The sequence below is a fragment of the Nycticebus coucang genome, chromosome 12 (genome assembly GCF_027406575.1).
Source record: "Nycticebus coucang isolate mNycCou1 chromosome 12, mNycCou1.pri, whole genome shotgun sequence".
Classification (NCBI taxonomy): domain Eukaryota; kingdom Metazoa; phylum Chordata; class Mammalia; order Primates; family Lorisidae; genus Nycticebus; species Nycticebus coucang.
In genome coordinates this window covers 60,382,219-60,399,268 of record NC_069791.1, presented here as the reverse complement: position 1 = coordinate 60,399,268, position 17,050 = coordinate 60,382,219, and the positions used below count along the sequence as shown (strand labels likewise).

The following is a 17,050-nucleotide window of genomic DNA, read 5'->3' as shown; positions in this document are numbered from 1 at the left end:
CCACATACACCGAGGGTGGTGGGTTCTAACCCTGCCCGGGCCAGCTAAATAATGACAACTACAACAAAAAATAGCCAGGTACATGGCAGTCACCTTTAGTCCCGGCTACATGGGAGGCTGAGGCAAGAGAATCACTTAAGTTCAAGAGTCGGAAGTTGCTGTGAGCTGTGATGCCACATCACTCTACCAAGGGCAACATAGTGAAAGTCTGTCTCAATAAATAAATTAATAAATAAAAAGAAGGATTTGATGTAAATATCACTAAAAATTATAACAATGGCTCACAAAGCACTTTTGTATAATCTAAATTTGCAGATAATATGGCAATTTAATCCAAGTCTGAAATCTAAAAAAATAAATTAAAAAACACCTCTTCCAAAGGTGACACAAACTCTCCAAAACACTTGGGGGTTGGTTTCAAAGACTGCAGTTTTTGGTCTTCTACTTTATGGATGAATGGCTATGCCCAGATTCCTACATGATGCTCTTCTTCCTCAATGACAGTCACCCTGTAGCTGGATGAGGCTCCAAAGACAGTGGCATTTGTCCTATGGGAGTGATGGCATGGGCCCCTGGATTGTCATCAGGTAGTAGGTTTAGGAACGAGGGGAGAGTGAGCTCTGACGAAGAGAATTTAGAGGAAAGATTTCTGCCACTCCTAGTCTTTGGCAGTGAGGCTACTGTCCCCTGGAGCCTGGCAAGGCTCTCTCTGGAACATGCTTCTCATTGTCCTCTGACACCCTGACTCCCTAGCTCACGGTCATTTCCACAATGGGAGCCTACTTCTTTTCTTGATGTGTAGGGCAAAGATAAAACTACCCCCAAAATAACTGGATGAGGCTCATGGCAGGTGGCAGGTGATATCTCAGGTGCTCCTGTTTCCTGTCAAGGGTGGACAACATGGCCCTCCCTTGGCTATTATCATGGGGAGACCATGTCTGGTCCTTATTTGAAAATAAGAAGAGGCTATGAAAGGTTTCAGTGCTTGAGGTTGCCTTTTCACTGCCCCCACTGGCTATGGCCTGGAGGAGAACTCCCCACCCTATGTTTTCTCTGTCTACCACACTCACTCTTCCCTGGCTATCTGAGACCACTGAGGACTGTCTCCCCTCTGACTTCCAACCAATGTTCATCCCCCCTTGGAGGAGCCTGCCACATCAGAAATCATCCTTTGGGCTGTTCTCCCCTCGTGATGACTGCGGTCATCTGCAGCGTTTGAAGCAGTTCCCTTCTGCTTTGTGGTGCATAATATCTGATTGTACGGCAGTGCTGTCATTTTTGGCTCCATGGCAGAATTTCACCATTTCACTCTCCTGTATCTTGGTGAAAGCCACACCATCATTCACTGCTAAACTGATGGGGAATCTCTGAGATTCCCTATCTCTGTGACTGCCTGAGAAGTCTGAGTCAAAGGAGTCATTGATCTTTTCAATACAATTGCATAAACGTTAGCTGTGCTACAGTCAGCGCTTATGGAGGTTTGAAAATGAGCTCTAACAAAGGCACACAATTATTGCTTCAGGACTAGCTGCAGATCAAACTGAGCAAAAGGAAGGATTTGAACAAGGGGGAAATACCAAGATCTGGTAATTAAGTTCGTAAACTTGCCACCGTGCAACCCCGGTAAGGTTCCAGTTGTGGTGTTCATTATTCTTGCTGCCTGTTTTTGTGTGTTATTGAGAGAATGTTGGAGCTTGACTTAGAGCAATGAACAAACATGAACTATTTTGTTAAACTTGGCAAAAGTGGAAGTAAAATCAGAGACATGTTAGTCTAAGTTTATGGGGATAATGCCATGAAGAAAATGGCAGTGTACAGGTGAATTAAACATTTTTCTGATGGGAGAGAAGGGATCACTGATGAAGAGAGCTCGGGGAGCCAGTAACAAGCAGAACTGATGAAAACATGCCAAAAATTCATGGAATTGTGCGTCAGAATCATCAGTTGACTGTGAGAAGCATACCAGACCAAGTAAACATCGATAGAGAAAAAGTTAGGAAAACCTTAACTGAAAATCTTGGCATGAGAAAGGTGTGTGCAAAAATGGTCCCCAAGGAGCTCACCAATGCGCACTATCTGTGAGGGACTTTTTACCCAGTCAACAAATAACTATATTGGAACACCCTCCCTACTCACCTTATCTGTCACCCAATCATATTTTTCTTTACCTGAAGATAAAGGAAACATTAAAAGGAAGACATTTTGATGATATTCAGGACATCGGGGATAAGACAATGATAGTTCTGATGGCCACTGCAGAAAAAGAGTTCCAAAATTGCTTTAAAGAGTGGACAAGGTGCTGGTGTTGGTGCATAGCTTCCCCAGGGGAGTCCTAAGGTGATCTGATCTTAGTGATATTCAGCAATGAGGTACGCAGCACTTTTTCTACGATGAGTTTGTGAACTTAATTGTCAGGCATCATATTATTCATTATATTGCTTGATAATTTTCAAAGCAAGGCTGAAAAATCTTGGAATTTTAGTTAATGGCGAGATACCATATTTTTTCCAATTTTAAAGAGACTCGATTTTTAAAAACACAAGTTTTTAAAATTACAATTATGACTTAAGTAATTTAGAAATTCTCTCAAGAGTGAAATAATGGTTTTCTCTTAAACAGATTCTCCATTAAAGAAGCAAAAACAATTGTTTGACTCTGTGATTTTAGGTTTATATGTTTGGTGTTTATTTATTTATTTATTTTTAAAACTGTGGCCATGCGACAATGACCTAGAAACCTTCCAAATATCCAGTCAATCCTCCCAATCAAACTGGTTCATGTATGCCCAGTGGCCTATTTTGGTTTTTGAATATGAATTTCACTCTTTGTTGTACAGATGCTATCATCCCTTCTCACCAAAGTGAGAGGCATCAAATTTAAGTTATGGGTTGAAGGGACATGAGATGCCCTCTAGGTGGGGAGGAACGAGGTATCCTTCAATGCTCCAGACAGTTGCTCCCCTTTCTCCACCAAGATGCCAAAGATTAAGATGACAGATCTTGCTGTTTGGAAAAAAAAAATCTTCTATATGTAACATGGCCAACCCATTTGGGGCAGGGGGATTTGTTTCAACAAATTCTTTGTGTTAAAATGCTTTATATATCTGTTTAAAGGCCTTGTCAGTATCTGTTTAAATGTTTTTTAAAAGGTCGAGCTGAGACATCAGTAACTTAGGACAGCAGTTTGCAGCACAGCCTGCAAGCCAGAACTCCAGTTCTACTTAGGGAAGTGTTTAATGAGCCACATTGCTTGTTAAATATATTGATTTATGGGAGGAACACAAAGAGAGAACTCTCAAAAGGAAAGCCCTGAGAAATCATGGGGTAAAGCTAACCCTTCTAGAGGAAAAGCAGTTGGTTGTTGGCAAGGGGGTGAATCCAGCCCCCTCTCCTCTGCCACCCTGGAATAGGGGCCCAGGACTTCTGCCTATGAAGGGAGACACGGAAATTTAACCAGAGAGGAGCCGGGACCAGCTCCAGGAAGGTGAAAAGACCTCATGGCTGTGAGCCTCTTTTCCAGAAGAGCAGCCTTCCTGAGGTGTTTTTGGTGACAAGCCACATGGAAGTGCTGATGGAGCACACAGGCACAGTCATCAGGGTAGTTCTGATTTTTAAAGTATTCAGGGTTGGCTTAAAAAGTGTTAGACTGACAAAAGACAGGTTACTAATGTGTTAAAATGTTTTTCAAATTATTTAGCTCATTGAAACAGTGTTTAATAGTGCTGAACAAAGCTTGCATTTGGATTTTTTTTTTAAATAGATGGGTCCTCACTCTGTCACCCAGGCTGAAGGCAGTGACATCATCATAACTTACTGTAACCTCAATCTCCTGGGCTCACGCGATCCTCCTGCCTAAGCCTCCTGGGTAGCAGGGACTATAGGCGTGCACCACCATGCCTAACATTTTTATTTTATTTTATTTTTATAGAGATAGGGTCTTACTATATTGCCAGGCTGTTCCTGAATTCCTAGTCTCAAGTGATCCTCCTTTCTGGGCCTCCCAAAGTGCTGGGATTATAGGCACGAGCCACTGTACTCTGCCGTGTTTGGCTGTTTTAACAAAGATGGAAACAAAAATTGGAACTGAGAGAAAAAAGGATACAGGTCTCTACCTCTCGCTTCACCATGGCATAGAAAAGCTGGGGTTGGAACAAAGGGGGCCCTGCCGGGACTGCTGGCACCTGGCTGCAGCACATGCAGCTGCCTGGGGCCGGCCAGGAGGGAAGGCACAGCCTCCGGGTACTTGCCTGCACCTCCCCTTACCTGCGATGCCCTCCTGGTTGTAGCACGTCTTATGCATCTTGCCCATGAAGAGCTCCAGGCCGATGATGGCGTAGATGATGATGACGAAAAGCACGAGCAGGGCAATGTGTAGCAGGGGGACCATGGCCTTGATGATGGAGTTCAGAACCACCTGCAGACCTGCAACAACACAGTCATGAGCAGGGAGCTGGCTGGAGGCCCGGACGCCATGCTGATGCGAGCCCACATGCTCTCTCCGGCAGCTGCACCAGTGGGTGTCACAGGCCCCAATTTTTAGAGGGGGAAACCGAAGCTTAAGGTCACACAGTCAGCGGGTGGCAGAGCAGGGATATAAATCCAGGCTGGCCGATCCAAATCGGTCTTGGAGGCAAATACGAAGGAAAGGACTGGCAGATGCTGTGCTTCCGAGGGGAAGGACATGTTGCTTTCATCCAGAACCACCAATTTGTCTAATATCCCATCTCAGAGACAACTGAGCATCTTTTCCTCCGAGAGCAGCATCTCGGCACAGTGAGAACTCACTTGGACTAATCACAGCCATGCAGGGACTTTATCTATCAAGGTTTTCCTCATGGTGGCCTTGGAAAAAGTTCTGGAGATAGATGGTGGTGACGGTTGCACAACCATGCAAATATATTTAGTATCACTGAATTACACACTCAAAAATGGTTAAAATTGTGAATTTTGTTATGTACATATATCACAAGAAAAAAAGTTTTCTTTTAAAAAAAAGTTCCCAGATCCCTTTAGAAAAAAGAAAAAAAGTCAATGAAAAGCCCATTGAGCGCATGGTCTCTTGTAGGCCTGCAGGGTTGTGTGATGGTCTAAACGGGATAAAGACCCCTTTCTTCAAAGCTCAGCTACACCACAAAGTTCACACCAAGAATGCAACTTGTTTAAAGAGGATTCTGCAAATCTTCCTTTGAAATGGCACAAAGGTAACTACCTATAAGTTACCTATAAGGTAACTACCTATAAGATTACACCCAGCCCCAAGAAAGTCCCTTGTGGGATTTCTGCCCATAGTGCATGCCCAAGCCCTCACCTCCTAGGGGACAGGGCAGCTCCTCTTTCCTTCCAGCTCGGCCGGTTGTGTGGGAAGTCATCTTGGGGGCTACCTTTGACACACACAGCGTAGGACACCCCTTGGAGTCGTGCCACATGAGTCACTTCTGATTTGCCTGCCTCCCCATTGTCTCATCCCAGACACACCACGCACAGGGAGTGTCACCTTTGTATTGCCACCACCTTTATACCCTCATCACTGATAAACAAAACCTTGACCACCCTCTCCCCAAACCCTGAGGTAGTCACTGGTTCTTTGTGCTCTTGTTGGCGGCCACTGTTATCCCAAATAACCATTACTTACAGAACGCTGCTGGACAGGCCCTGGCAGGGCTGGACCATCATCTGGAGTTATTTATTCATGGACAAGGCCTTGTCTCATAGATAAAGTTAAAAAACTGGATGCTCCAAGGACCACAGTGACAAGCCAAAGATCCAGTGTCCAAAGTACACTTAGTAATGCCTTAGTATTTAAGTAGTGACCAACTATGAATTTCGTCTAAAATAGAAATGCTTTAAAGGGATAACCACTTTAAAAATAGGGAGATACTATGTAACCTCTCAACCTATGAGAAGAAATTTGTTTTAATATATACTATGATGATTAGTAGCATTGCTGATACATGCTTCTACTATAAAAATATAAAAATAACAAAGAAAAACAAGAGGGCAGAACAGCTCTTTAAGGAGATGCCCTTTTTGTTCTCCAAAATTGCTAACTTTTCTGTAACTAAAAGTAACATTGTTGATCTCTCATCTACTTCTCCACTGATGGAAACTAGTGACAGGTGAACAGATTCCTCCGTCTGATAACACTCTGGTGGAGTGCTTTTCACAAGGCTAATTAGAAGAATTCTCCCCAGCTATTAAGTCAAGCTGGGGGAAAAAAAAATAAAAGAAGAGAAAGCTGGAATAATTTTACCTGTGAATTAATGAGAGTGCTTTGCAGCCTCCCATTAGAACAAGATGTTTTCAGATCCAAATGATTCCATTAATTAGCAAGTTGTACACACATTAGTGTTAAAGTATGCGAAGCCACGAAGAAAGTTGGAAACTGGGGGTGGCGCCTGTGGCTCAAGGAGTAGGGCACCAGTCCCATATGCCGGAGGTGGCGGGTTCAAACCCAGCCCTGGCCAAAAACCACAAAAACAAACAAACAAACGAAAGTTGGAAACTGAGCTGCAAAGCAACTTTCAGAGGTGTCTGGGGGGGGGGAGGGAGCATGTTCTCAGTGCTGCTCACACAAGGGGGAGGGAAAATCCCCAATCTGGGCTGCCAAGGCCATGAGGGGAGGTGTCCCATCAGGCCTTCAGGGGCACAAACGGCAAGGACACTGTGGGCCTGGGAAACAGGATATGCTGGGCGGGAAGCTCCACTCTGGGCCGCAGCCAGAGGGGCAGATCCCAAGGCCTGCTGGAACCTTACTGGGTGCTCCTGCTCTTAGGATGAAGCCCAAGGTCCTTCTCGTGACTTTCAAGGCCCTGCAGGGTCCGCCTGCCCACCTCTCCACCCACTGCCTGCTGTCCCTCTCTCCCAGTAAAACACTTTTTCTTTTAGAGACTCAAATACACTTTACTTCCTACCACAGGGCTCCCACATGTGCTGTTCCCTCTGCCTGGAACTCTTTTCCCCAACTCCTCAACATGCTCTGAAGACTTACCAATGTTTTGCTGCTTAGAGCAACTTTAAAACATTTCTGTTTGTCTCACTCATTAGGCTGAGGTCGTGACTGTGCCTGCTTTTCTCACCATTTCATCACTCAGGCTGGCTTGGTGCAAAGCATACCGTGGGCATTCAGAGGATATATTTTAAAGGAGTAACAAAGCTCATCATCTAAGCAAACACTGTGGCTGCCATGGAGAGCTGGTCAGCTCTGCTGCACCAGAGGCTGCTTTCCAGGCAGTGAGTTTCAGGGCCTACAGGGGGCACTGAGGCTGCCAGGCAGGCTGCAGAGAGGCCAAGAGGGAGTTTGAAGTGGCCTGTGGACCTCATTTCAGCTGCCAAGGAAACTGCTGAAATTCCTATATAATGCTCTGCTGCTCATGGCCCCACCCTGCTGAGGGGCCTCGGCACCGCCTAGAGCACCACAGCCAGAAAACTGATCTCCCAGGTTCCTCCCTCCACTCAGTTACCAAGCCCTGCCAGTTTGGTTCAGAAGTATTTTTAGAGACGCATAAATTATTCCTACTATATATATAATGCATGCGAGTTATAGACAAAATAGGAAATACTTATAAAGAATTAGAAAACATGGGAAAGGAAAAAGAAAAAGGCAATCACTCATTGTCCCCCCACTCACAGACAGCCACTGGTAGCCTTTTGGTTTAGATTTTAGACACTAGGGTCTGTGGGTCGCTATCCTCACCTCTATGTCCTTGGCTTTGTCATTAGGTAAGTGGTCGCCCTCCTTCCAGCTCTGCCCTGTCTTTGAGCTGCAGTTACACTAAAGCACATACTAAAATGTGTCCCTTCTGAGCATGAAATCACCAATGACTCCCTATTACCTGCAGGAAAACTCACCTGCTCCTCCCCCAGTTTGATCTCTTGTGATGCCCAGTTTATACCTCACGAGACTTAGCAATCTGTCCCCTTCCTGAAGTTCCCTGGCCCCACAGCTGCTGCTGTGGCACACGTGTTCCCTGCCTCACAGAGGGCTCCTCCAGTCTCATCCCATCTGCCTGTCTTTGTCTCTCAGGCATGCAGTCGGGACTCCCCGCACACAGAGCTAAGTCACGCAGGCGGCCTTCAGAAGACAGAAACCACAATTATGAAGGATTGACACCTACGTCATTCGATGGTCATTAGAAGAAACTGAAGATGCTTTGTCAGGAAAGAACAGGCTCATGGAAGGGAGAAAAGATACAGCAGGAAAGGGTGATGCCAATGGTTTTTACATGCTTTCCATGGCTATTTTGAGGAAGACAGGTTAGATGATTTCTTTCTGACCCTGAGGATGGAACTAGGACCAATTAAGAAGTATCTGGGGAAGACTTATGTTCAACACAAATAAAAATCGCCCATGAAACAGACTCGTCTGAAGGTGGAGTGGGCCGTCCATGACAGAATGTATAAGGAAACTGCTGAGTCACTGAACCATGAAGGGAGGAGTTTGGGTCTAGGTTGGGGGTGGGTACAAGTTTATGCTGATGGTCTCAAGAGATAGTGGACTCCCCATCCGTAGGGATATATAAGCAGTGACTAAAAAAGCTCTTGAGGAAGTGGCTTGATGGGGATTCAACCATTGGGTGAAGGATTGTCCTAGGATACCAAAGGACCCTATAACCTCATTAACATGCTCTGAAGATTTACCATGGGACACGTGCAGCTCTACTTGACTTCTTCCATCTCCTTCGGACAACCCGATGAAGTAGGTACTATTGGTGATGAGAGAGAAGTGAGTCGGGGAGGTGAAATCACCTATGTACAGTTACACAGCTCGGGAGTGGCGACACAGGCCCAGTGCCAAGTGGGCTGGCTCCAGAGTCCGTGGCTTCACCACTACATGGAGTGCCTCCCAGGCCCCAGAGCCCATGGCCCTCCACCCCCACAATCTGTGCCAGTAAGGCAGCGACACATGTTCTCAGCATCTGCCAGAGGGGAGGGAAGCCTAGCTCAGCCCCTGCTTCTGAGACAGCCCAGATGCTCTGAGGCTGGCATGTGAGGCATGGAGCCAGAACTCCTTCTGTCTACCCCACATGCAGAGTTCGCCTCTCAGGGCCTGGATGGCTAGTAGCTTCTTCTTGGGACTGGCTCCCAGCTGCCCCAGAAACAGCTCCTCCAACTCAAGTTCTAATTTGGAAAACACACGACACTGTCCTCAGACAGGCCATGCTCGTGACTGCTAAGTAATGTTAAGCTCTTCTCGAGGGCTGGCTTCTCACGGTGGTGGAAGAGAACGGACCTTAGAGAAGCCTGGGAAAGCAACTGCTGTCAAATGTCCTGTGAACACAGGTCATTATCGGTCCACATACACATGGAGCCTGGGTTCCTAGGCCTCAGTCAGGACGTGAGATCTGACAAATCCATGTGAAGCATGGGACCAAACAGGGTAGAATGTGTGAGGCAAGAACCATGCTGGGGAATGTGGAACATATGGTTCCACACAGGAATCAAACAACATATAATGTAGAAATCCAGTCTTGCTAATTTGCAGTTCCTGTCCGATGACTTCTTCTTGGTGCAGGGAGATGGGGCTTTGGAAGTGGCATCATTAAATGGTAGGATTAGGAAAAGAAGAGCAATGGGGTTCGGCTGGCAGATGTGGCTTTTTCTTTTCTTTTGTTTATTTTGCTGCCTGCATTCCCTTTGGGGTACAACTGGAAAATTCCAGGTTAGGAAAGGCTTACGTGTATCATCTTGTTTTTCCTTAGCAGGTCAAGAGAAACCATCAATCATGGAGAGAAGAACCTGGCATCTTTCTGTAAGGAGGTGGTGAGATTAGTCTGGAGATGCCCAGGTTGCTAATGCTGCTGCTTCCACGACCGGTCCAGACAGTCCAGCGTGACAGGTGGATGGCTGGGGACAGATCCCGCTCTCCTTTGTTCTATAGAAGAGCATTTCACCCAGCCCTGCTGTGGTGATGAATCGTTCTGCTCAAGGCCCCAGGAGCAATATTAAGAAGGAGTTTGAAAATGACTTTATGAGTAAGAGCCTGAGAGCAGAGAAGAATGAGAACTGACCAGGGCTGGAGGGTATCGAGTGGAAATACTCCCTGATCCAGGGCTCTGCTGAGGGGCTCTGTTCATGTGAACCCCACCCTTGTACTTCCCTATTGTGAATTTGTATTTTTCAGTCATTCTGGCATGAAATGGGAAGGGGAAAGAGAGAAATAATTGAAGTCCCCAAGTTGGAGATCATTGCTAATGTTATTTTGCTTTCTTTGCTCAGAGTGCACACTGATATGTAGCTTTTTTGTGGGTGGCTATTAATGGACATTCCCAACTATTCGGACTTGATGTTCCAGCTAAGTCTTAGGAAAGCAGTAAGAATGATCAAAGAGGCTTCATGACAGAATGTATAAGGAGACTGCTGGGTTACAGCACGGGTGTGTACGCCTTTCTCACGGATGGACTCACAGTTTGTCATCATAAGACGAGGACTCTGGGATCGCCCAGCCTCGTGCCTTAATTTTCACTCATTCAAAGATTATTTATTGTGGTATATTCCCTGGACTAGGGATAGGTATACAGTGGTGACTGAGATGTCCACAGGCTGTGCCCTCCCAGAGTTTGTAAGGAAGCCTGGACATTAATCAAATGATCACATAGGAAATGTTCATTTGCAGACTCTGCAAAGAGTCTTAAAGGGACAGAAAAAAGTATTGTGAGGGTCCTCCTTTGGCCTGGGGTGCGGGGAGGTATTCTGAGGAAGCGACCCTGGAGCTGAAGGCTGAGTGAAGAGGACCTGGTCAGGGGCGTGCAGGGGGAGGGGCCTGTGGGGGTTGCCTGCATGGCTGGGGGTCACCTGTGGCTTTTCCTCTGTCAGCCCCATGCTCTCCCCTGGCTTTGTTCTTAAAAGAACAAATAATTTCTTAAAAGAAATTATTAGAAGGAGGTTTGGGAAACCAGTAAGTGGCTTCTGTTTGGAGTCAGAGGAAGCAGAAATCACTTTCAGTTGCAGGGAAACCAATCCAGGAAGCACATGAAAAAGGCTTTCCCGATAACTTCCTCATTTGTCAAACAGGAAATAATCCCTGTCTGGTATGACAGAGGGAGCACAGGAAGGAAAACAATTAGGTGAAGAGGCCTCCCCTTCTCTGCTGGCTCTTTTGGGGTGACCTTCACCACAACCTCTGGACAGACTCAGTCAACTGAAGAGAGAGCCGTGGCATCACGAGAGATGCAGCCAACACAGAAAGCCTCAATGAAGAGATGCGTCCAGTCACCTCCAACCCAGAGAAAGATCCTCCTGTGCGCGACAGTCCCATTCCCTGCTGTGTCGCAGAGGCTTCACTAAGATGGGACCCCCACGTCCAGGACTGGGGGGAGAGTCAGGACGAGGCCCACTCTGGGGTCGTCCCTGAGAGTTTCAGAAAATAACTCCTTGATTTAAGCTAGCTGTCCTCACAGAAGGGAAGCCGAAATATCATCAAATTGCTTAATCCAAAGGTCTGATTAGTCCCATAATGATTTACTAAGAGCCTGGCCCTGCCAAAGTGAGTTATGCCTTCTGTATTTCCCAACAAACTTCACCAAATTCAAAGAAAATTATAGAGTCACTAGCTGGTAAGCAAATGCTGTACTTCCTTATGAGCCCTTTGTCTCAGAATCAGATTGCATCTGAAAGGAATGGACTTCCCTTAAAACAGGTGTTCAAGTGAAGGGTGATGTCCTTACCATGCCCACTCACCAAGGCGCCCTACTGTCCCTGGACTTCAGTCATGCTGGACAGATGCAGACTCTGAGGAAGTGTAGATAAAACACCAGCCTCTCCCAGGAGAGGAATCTGGAATGAGGCTTTCCATCTTCAGCTATGTTCCCCGTCCAAGAAAGTACTGTTGGTGGGCTCTCCCTTCCCTAACAAGAGAAACAGGTGTGCCCAGACTGTAGAAAGCTCTTCCCAGAAGGTTAAGGTTGCCCTTTTTGTGGCTACTGCAGATGGCAAGCATGCCTCACTTGTGCACCCATGAGGCACCCTGCCGATTGCCATGAGAGGTGGAGGAAGGGAAGTGCAGGGCAGTGGTTAGAGAATAGGGACCCCTGGAGCCAAATGACTCGCTGAATCCCAGCCCCACTACATCTTAGCTGTGTGTCCTAGGATTAGCTGCTTGACCACGTCTTAAAGACAGAATGATACTGGTACCTCATAAAGTTTCTGTGATTAAATGAACTAATTCAGGCAAAATGCTCAGAACAAGGTCTGGCCCAGGTGACAGCCATTGTCACTGTAAGTGGTCTTACGAGTGTTAAGTAACAAGGATCTCAGGGAACCCTTTAGGGTAGATTGTTAAAATGTAGATTCTGCTATTCAGGACACACTACAAGATGGACTCTACCCAACAAATTCAAATATTGTGACCAGGTTGTTTGTACACTCACATTAACCTGAAATTAAAAAAAAAAAATCTATTAGGTCAAAAAAAAAATGGAGCTTCTGATTCTGTCACCTGGGGTAGGACTTGAGTTTGCATTTCTAATCAGATCCCAGGTGACACCAAAACTGCTGTCCCCCCAACAAAAGGCTGAGAGGCCAGGCCCAGAAGCATGCCACACTGGCCATCCAGGAGGCTGAGGCAACCATGTTTAGCCTCATAGAGGTTATGAGACGCTTTAAAGCAATGAGTGGGTTCTTGTTGGAGGGGTGGTCCTCGTCACATCAGCACTGTTTCAGGAAATTTGTATAATCAGCAAAGTGCATGAAACCAACATCGGATGCAGAAAAGGGCCTTCTGCATCATTTATCATAGTTTTTACTTTTTTTTTTTTTTTCTAAATATGGTCACTGGGAGACCACCCGAGAGCTGAGCGATGTGCTAGCGGCTCTCCTTCAGCACCCGCGAAAGCTGATCCCCTGAACTACTGAAGAGACGCGTTATGAGAACAGCTCAGCGTGACTCTCTCTCTAGCCAGGGGCCTCTATGGTCTGCACTCTTCCTGAGCTTGCATCCAAGGTGACTGGTGGCTTTGCCATGGCCATGATTTTCCTTGGCCTATTTGATGTATTAGTGATCATGCCTTTCTCTGTGAAACTCTCTTTTCTCCTTGTCTCCACAACAGTATACATTTTCCCTTCTCCTCCAACTCCATCCTTAACTCTTCACCTCTTTCATCTTCTTCCTCCTTTCTGGACCTCTTTTCATCCAGGGAACACACACTATAAAGACAAAAATGATGCAGCCCCTGTCTGTGAGGAGTTTGCAGCTAGACGGGGCAGCAGGCATGGAAATGGCCAATCAAAACCTAGTGACAATATTCCTAAGAATTATGTCCAAAGGACTGTGGAAACAGAAAGGAGAGAGAGACCAACACAATCTGGGAAAAGAAAACAGTCCCCACAGGAACGGACACATGCACTGTGTCCCTGGGTGAAGCCTCTTTCTGTCCTTTAATTCAGTTAGCCTTCAGCCCTTGGTGTGGCTTTCTCTAAATAGACACACTCTCTTTATCAGAAAATTTATTCGCTTCACCCCCGCCTAAGGGTTCGAGAGTCACCACCAAGTAGACGAGAGTCCAAATCTGTACTTACATTTTCTTTGCCCTTTCTTCTCAGTTCAAGTCATGTTTCTCCATAAGCCTATCAGATATTGCCACCAGGTTGTCCCACCATCATGTCACAGTCAAGACCATCTCTTCCCTAAAACCAGTCCCCACAAGGATCAAAACCTGCAGTCAACCTTGTCTGCCTCTTCACCAGGTACAGTTGCGTACACATAGCACCCACCATATCTGCGTATGTCCTCCGACAGCTGCCTTGGTTCTTCCTGTCCCCGTCTGACCACAGCTAGGCTTCCTGTCCCAGCTCCCTCACACCCCAGACCGTCCTGCAGCACCAGGTCATCACTCAGCCTTGAAGTTGCTCTCCTTATACCCTCGCCCTGCTGGGAAGCCTGCAGTCCTCCATCATGGAGAGCAGGCCCCCAACTCCCTTCTGCAACAGTTGCACATAGTAGGTACTCAATGTATACTTTCAGAAAGGATGAAACAAGTTATAAATATCACAACAGAAACAGGTGGCACTCCAGATAATTCAAGGCACCTGGTGCTTTTTTTTTTTTTTTTAAAGATATGGTGGGGTAAATCCACACAAGAATGTGTGGGATCCTGGGGGGTAACACAACAGCGCTCCTTTACATACCTAGGTCTAAAGAAGTGGAGGAGTGGCCACAGGGAGCAGGAAGGAGGGCATTCTGCAGAAAGGACCATCTGGACAATGCCAGCCCAAGATGACCTGCGGAGAAGGATGTGGGGACAGAAGAACCCTGGCCTTCCCCTCATGCCTCCTGCTCAGCTCAAGCTCAGCTCTCAGGGACTAAAGCCAACTAGAAACCGGGGAAAAGGCAGCCTTTGATGCAGGCTACATAGTTAAGTGCCCCTGTCAGAAAGCTGAGTGGAGAGAGGTGGAGAGTGGTGTGGTGGCCCAGGTGGACGACATTTGGCAGACAGAACCCTGGGCAGCTTTCTGTGTGCCACTGCCACCAGTCCAGTAAGCCAGCAGGACGTATCCTTTTTGGGGGGCTTCTAAGTTTTGTGAGCCAACAATTCTCCTCCCAGGAAAGGTGATCAGACAAATGTCCTCTAATTCATTGGCCACCTCTGGATCCTCATCTTCCGAAGTCATACCTGAGTGACTAAAAATAAATGCTCCATCAGCCTTTGTGCTGGTGACAATCATCATCATCACCATCGTCAGGCTATGACTATTGGCCCATACTCACTTCTGATCTCCAGAACCCCTTGTGGAGCTGGCAAGAAACTGGAAACGTGACGAATCTCACAGATTGGGTTTTGTGCCTTCATTTGGCTAATGGAGCAACAGAGACTTGTAATGGCCTCACACATTTAATAGCTTTTGAAAGAAAATAGTTCTAGAATTAGAAGGCAGGTAGTTCTCCCTTGGGTTAAGGAGTAAGTTTATCATGTTGAACTTCAGAAGTGTCTCACACATTTTCTTACTGGGAATGAGACTTCCTATCCATAGGGGTAAGAACTCTTGCCTGGATACTTTTCCCGAACTGTCAATCTTTAAGATTTTTGCCTGTTCTTATTAGGATGTCCTTATTCATTAGAGATTTTCATTTAATTTTAATTAAACCTTTCCATACTAATAAATCCTGCATCCCACATGTGGCTTAATGAATTCTAAAGGAGGATTGCTTTCCTAGGAAAGGGATGGTATATACCCCGTTTCCCCGAAAATAAGACATCCTCCGAAAATAAGACTTACTTACAGGAAAGATAAGATGTCCCCTGAAAATAAGACCTAGCGCATCTTCGGGAGCACACCTTAAAATAAGGCACTGTCTTATTTTCAGGGAAACAGGGTATGTGGTTTCCTAATAAAGTCTGTAAGAATAATTAAAATATCAACTTTCATGTTGAATTAACGTTTTTTGGTGTAGCAATATGGGGTGGAAAGAGAAGCTCAGAGAAAAATATATAACATAAACCCCAATTTTTTTTTTTTTTTTTTTTTTTTTTTTGCAGTTTTGGCCAGGGATGGGTTTGAACCTGCCACCTCTGGCATATGGGGCCAGCGCCCTACTCCGTTGAGCCACAGGCGCCGCCCCCCAATTTTTTTTTTTTTTTTTAAGACAGAGTCTCACTATGTTGTCCTTGCTAGAGTACTATGGTGTCAGAGCTCACAGCAACCTCCAACTCTTAGGCTTAAGCAATTCTCTTGCCTCAGCCTCCCAAGTAGCTTAGACTACAGGCGCATGTCACAATATCTGGCTATTTTTTGTTGCAGTTGTCATTGTTATTTAGCTTGCCTGGGCCAGGTTCAAACCCGCCAGCTCAGGTGTATGTGGCTGGCGCCATAACCACTGTGCTACGGATGCCGAGCCCATAAATCCTAATGTTCAGAAGAAAATTACATAGGGCAAAATGGAGACAAGATGATCTAAAGCAAATGACCACAATGATAATATTAGCTACCATTTCTTTCTTTCTTTTAAATTTATTTTTTAATTAAATCATAAACATATAGATCATGTATACATTAATGCATTTATGGAGTACAATGTGCTGATTTCATATAGAATTAGGAACGCTTACATCATACTGGTTTATATATACCTCATCTCATTTACTTAATTATTGTGTTAAGACATTTATATTCTATACTAATAGATCCGACATGTACCCTTGCATTATGCACCATAGCTGTGATCCTACCATTCACCCTCCCTCGATCTTACCTCCCCCCTCCCTCCCATCCCCCACTTCTCTCTCCTTCATCTTGGGACATAGTTGTGATCTATTCTTCAAATGAAAGTGTGAGTGATTGTAAATTGGTTTCATAATAGTACTGAGTACATCAGGTATTTTTTCTTCCATTCTCGAGATACTTTACTAAGTAGGATATGTTCCAGCTCCATCCATGTAAACGTAAAAGAGGTAAAGTCTCCATCTTTTTTTTTAAGGCTGCATAATATTCCATGGTGTATATATACCACAATTTATTAATCCATTCATAGGTCGATGGGCACTTGGGCTTCTTCCATGACTTGGCTATTATGAATTGAGCTGTAATGAACAATCTGGTGCAAATATCTTTGTTGCCAAGTGATTTTTGGTGTTTTGGATATACACCTAGTAGAGGAATTGGAGGATCAAATGGCAGGTCTACATTTAGATCCCTGAGTGTTCTCCAAACTTCTTTTCAAAAGTAACATACTAGCTTGCATTCCCACCAGCAGTGCAGAAGTGTTCCCTTTCTTCCACATCCACGCCAACATCTGTAGTTTTGGGATTTTGTGATGTGGGCTACTCTTGCTGGAGTTAGATGATATCTCAAAGTGGTTTTGGTTTACATTTCTCTGATGATTAAAGATGATGAGCATTTTTTCATGTGTCTGTAGACTGTCCGTCTGTCTTATTCAGAGAAGCTTCTGTTCATGTCTCTTGCCCACAATGAAATGGGATCACTTATTCCTTTCTTATTAATAAGTTTGCGTTCTCTGTGGATTCTGGTTATTAGACCTTTGTCGGAAATATAACCTGCAAAAATCCTTTCCCATTCTGAGGGCTGAAAAGAAAACTGTAGACCAATATCTTTAATGAACT

The 17,050-nt window shown here is 45.5% G+C and overlaps 1 protein-coding gene across 7 annotated transcripts in view; it reads right to left on the bottom strand.

The window, feature by feature from the left end:
* Positions 1-17,050, bottom strand: part of CACNA1C (calcium voltage-gated channel subunit alpha1 C) — a 650,685-nt gene that overhangs the window by 206,347 nt on the left and 427,288 nt on the right. For all 7 annotated transcript variants that reach the window (XM_053555459.1, XM_053555465.1, XM_053555462.1 and 4 more), the window contains exon 6: positions 4,263-4,421. In XM_053555459.1, coding sequence (XP_053411434.1) covers positions 4,263-4,421 — 159 coding nt within the window. The remainder of the gene's footprint in view (positions 1-4,262; positions 4,422-17,050) is intronic.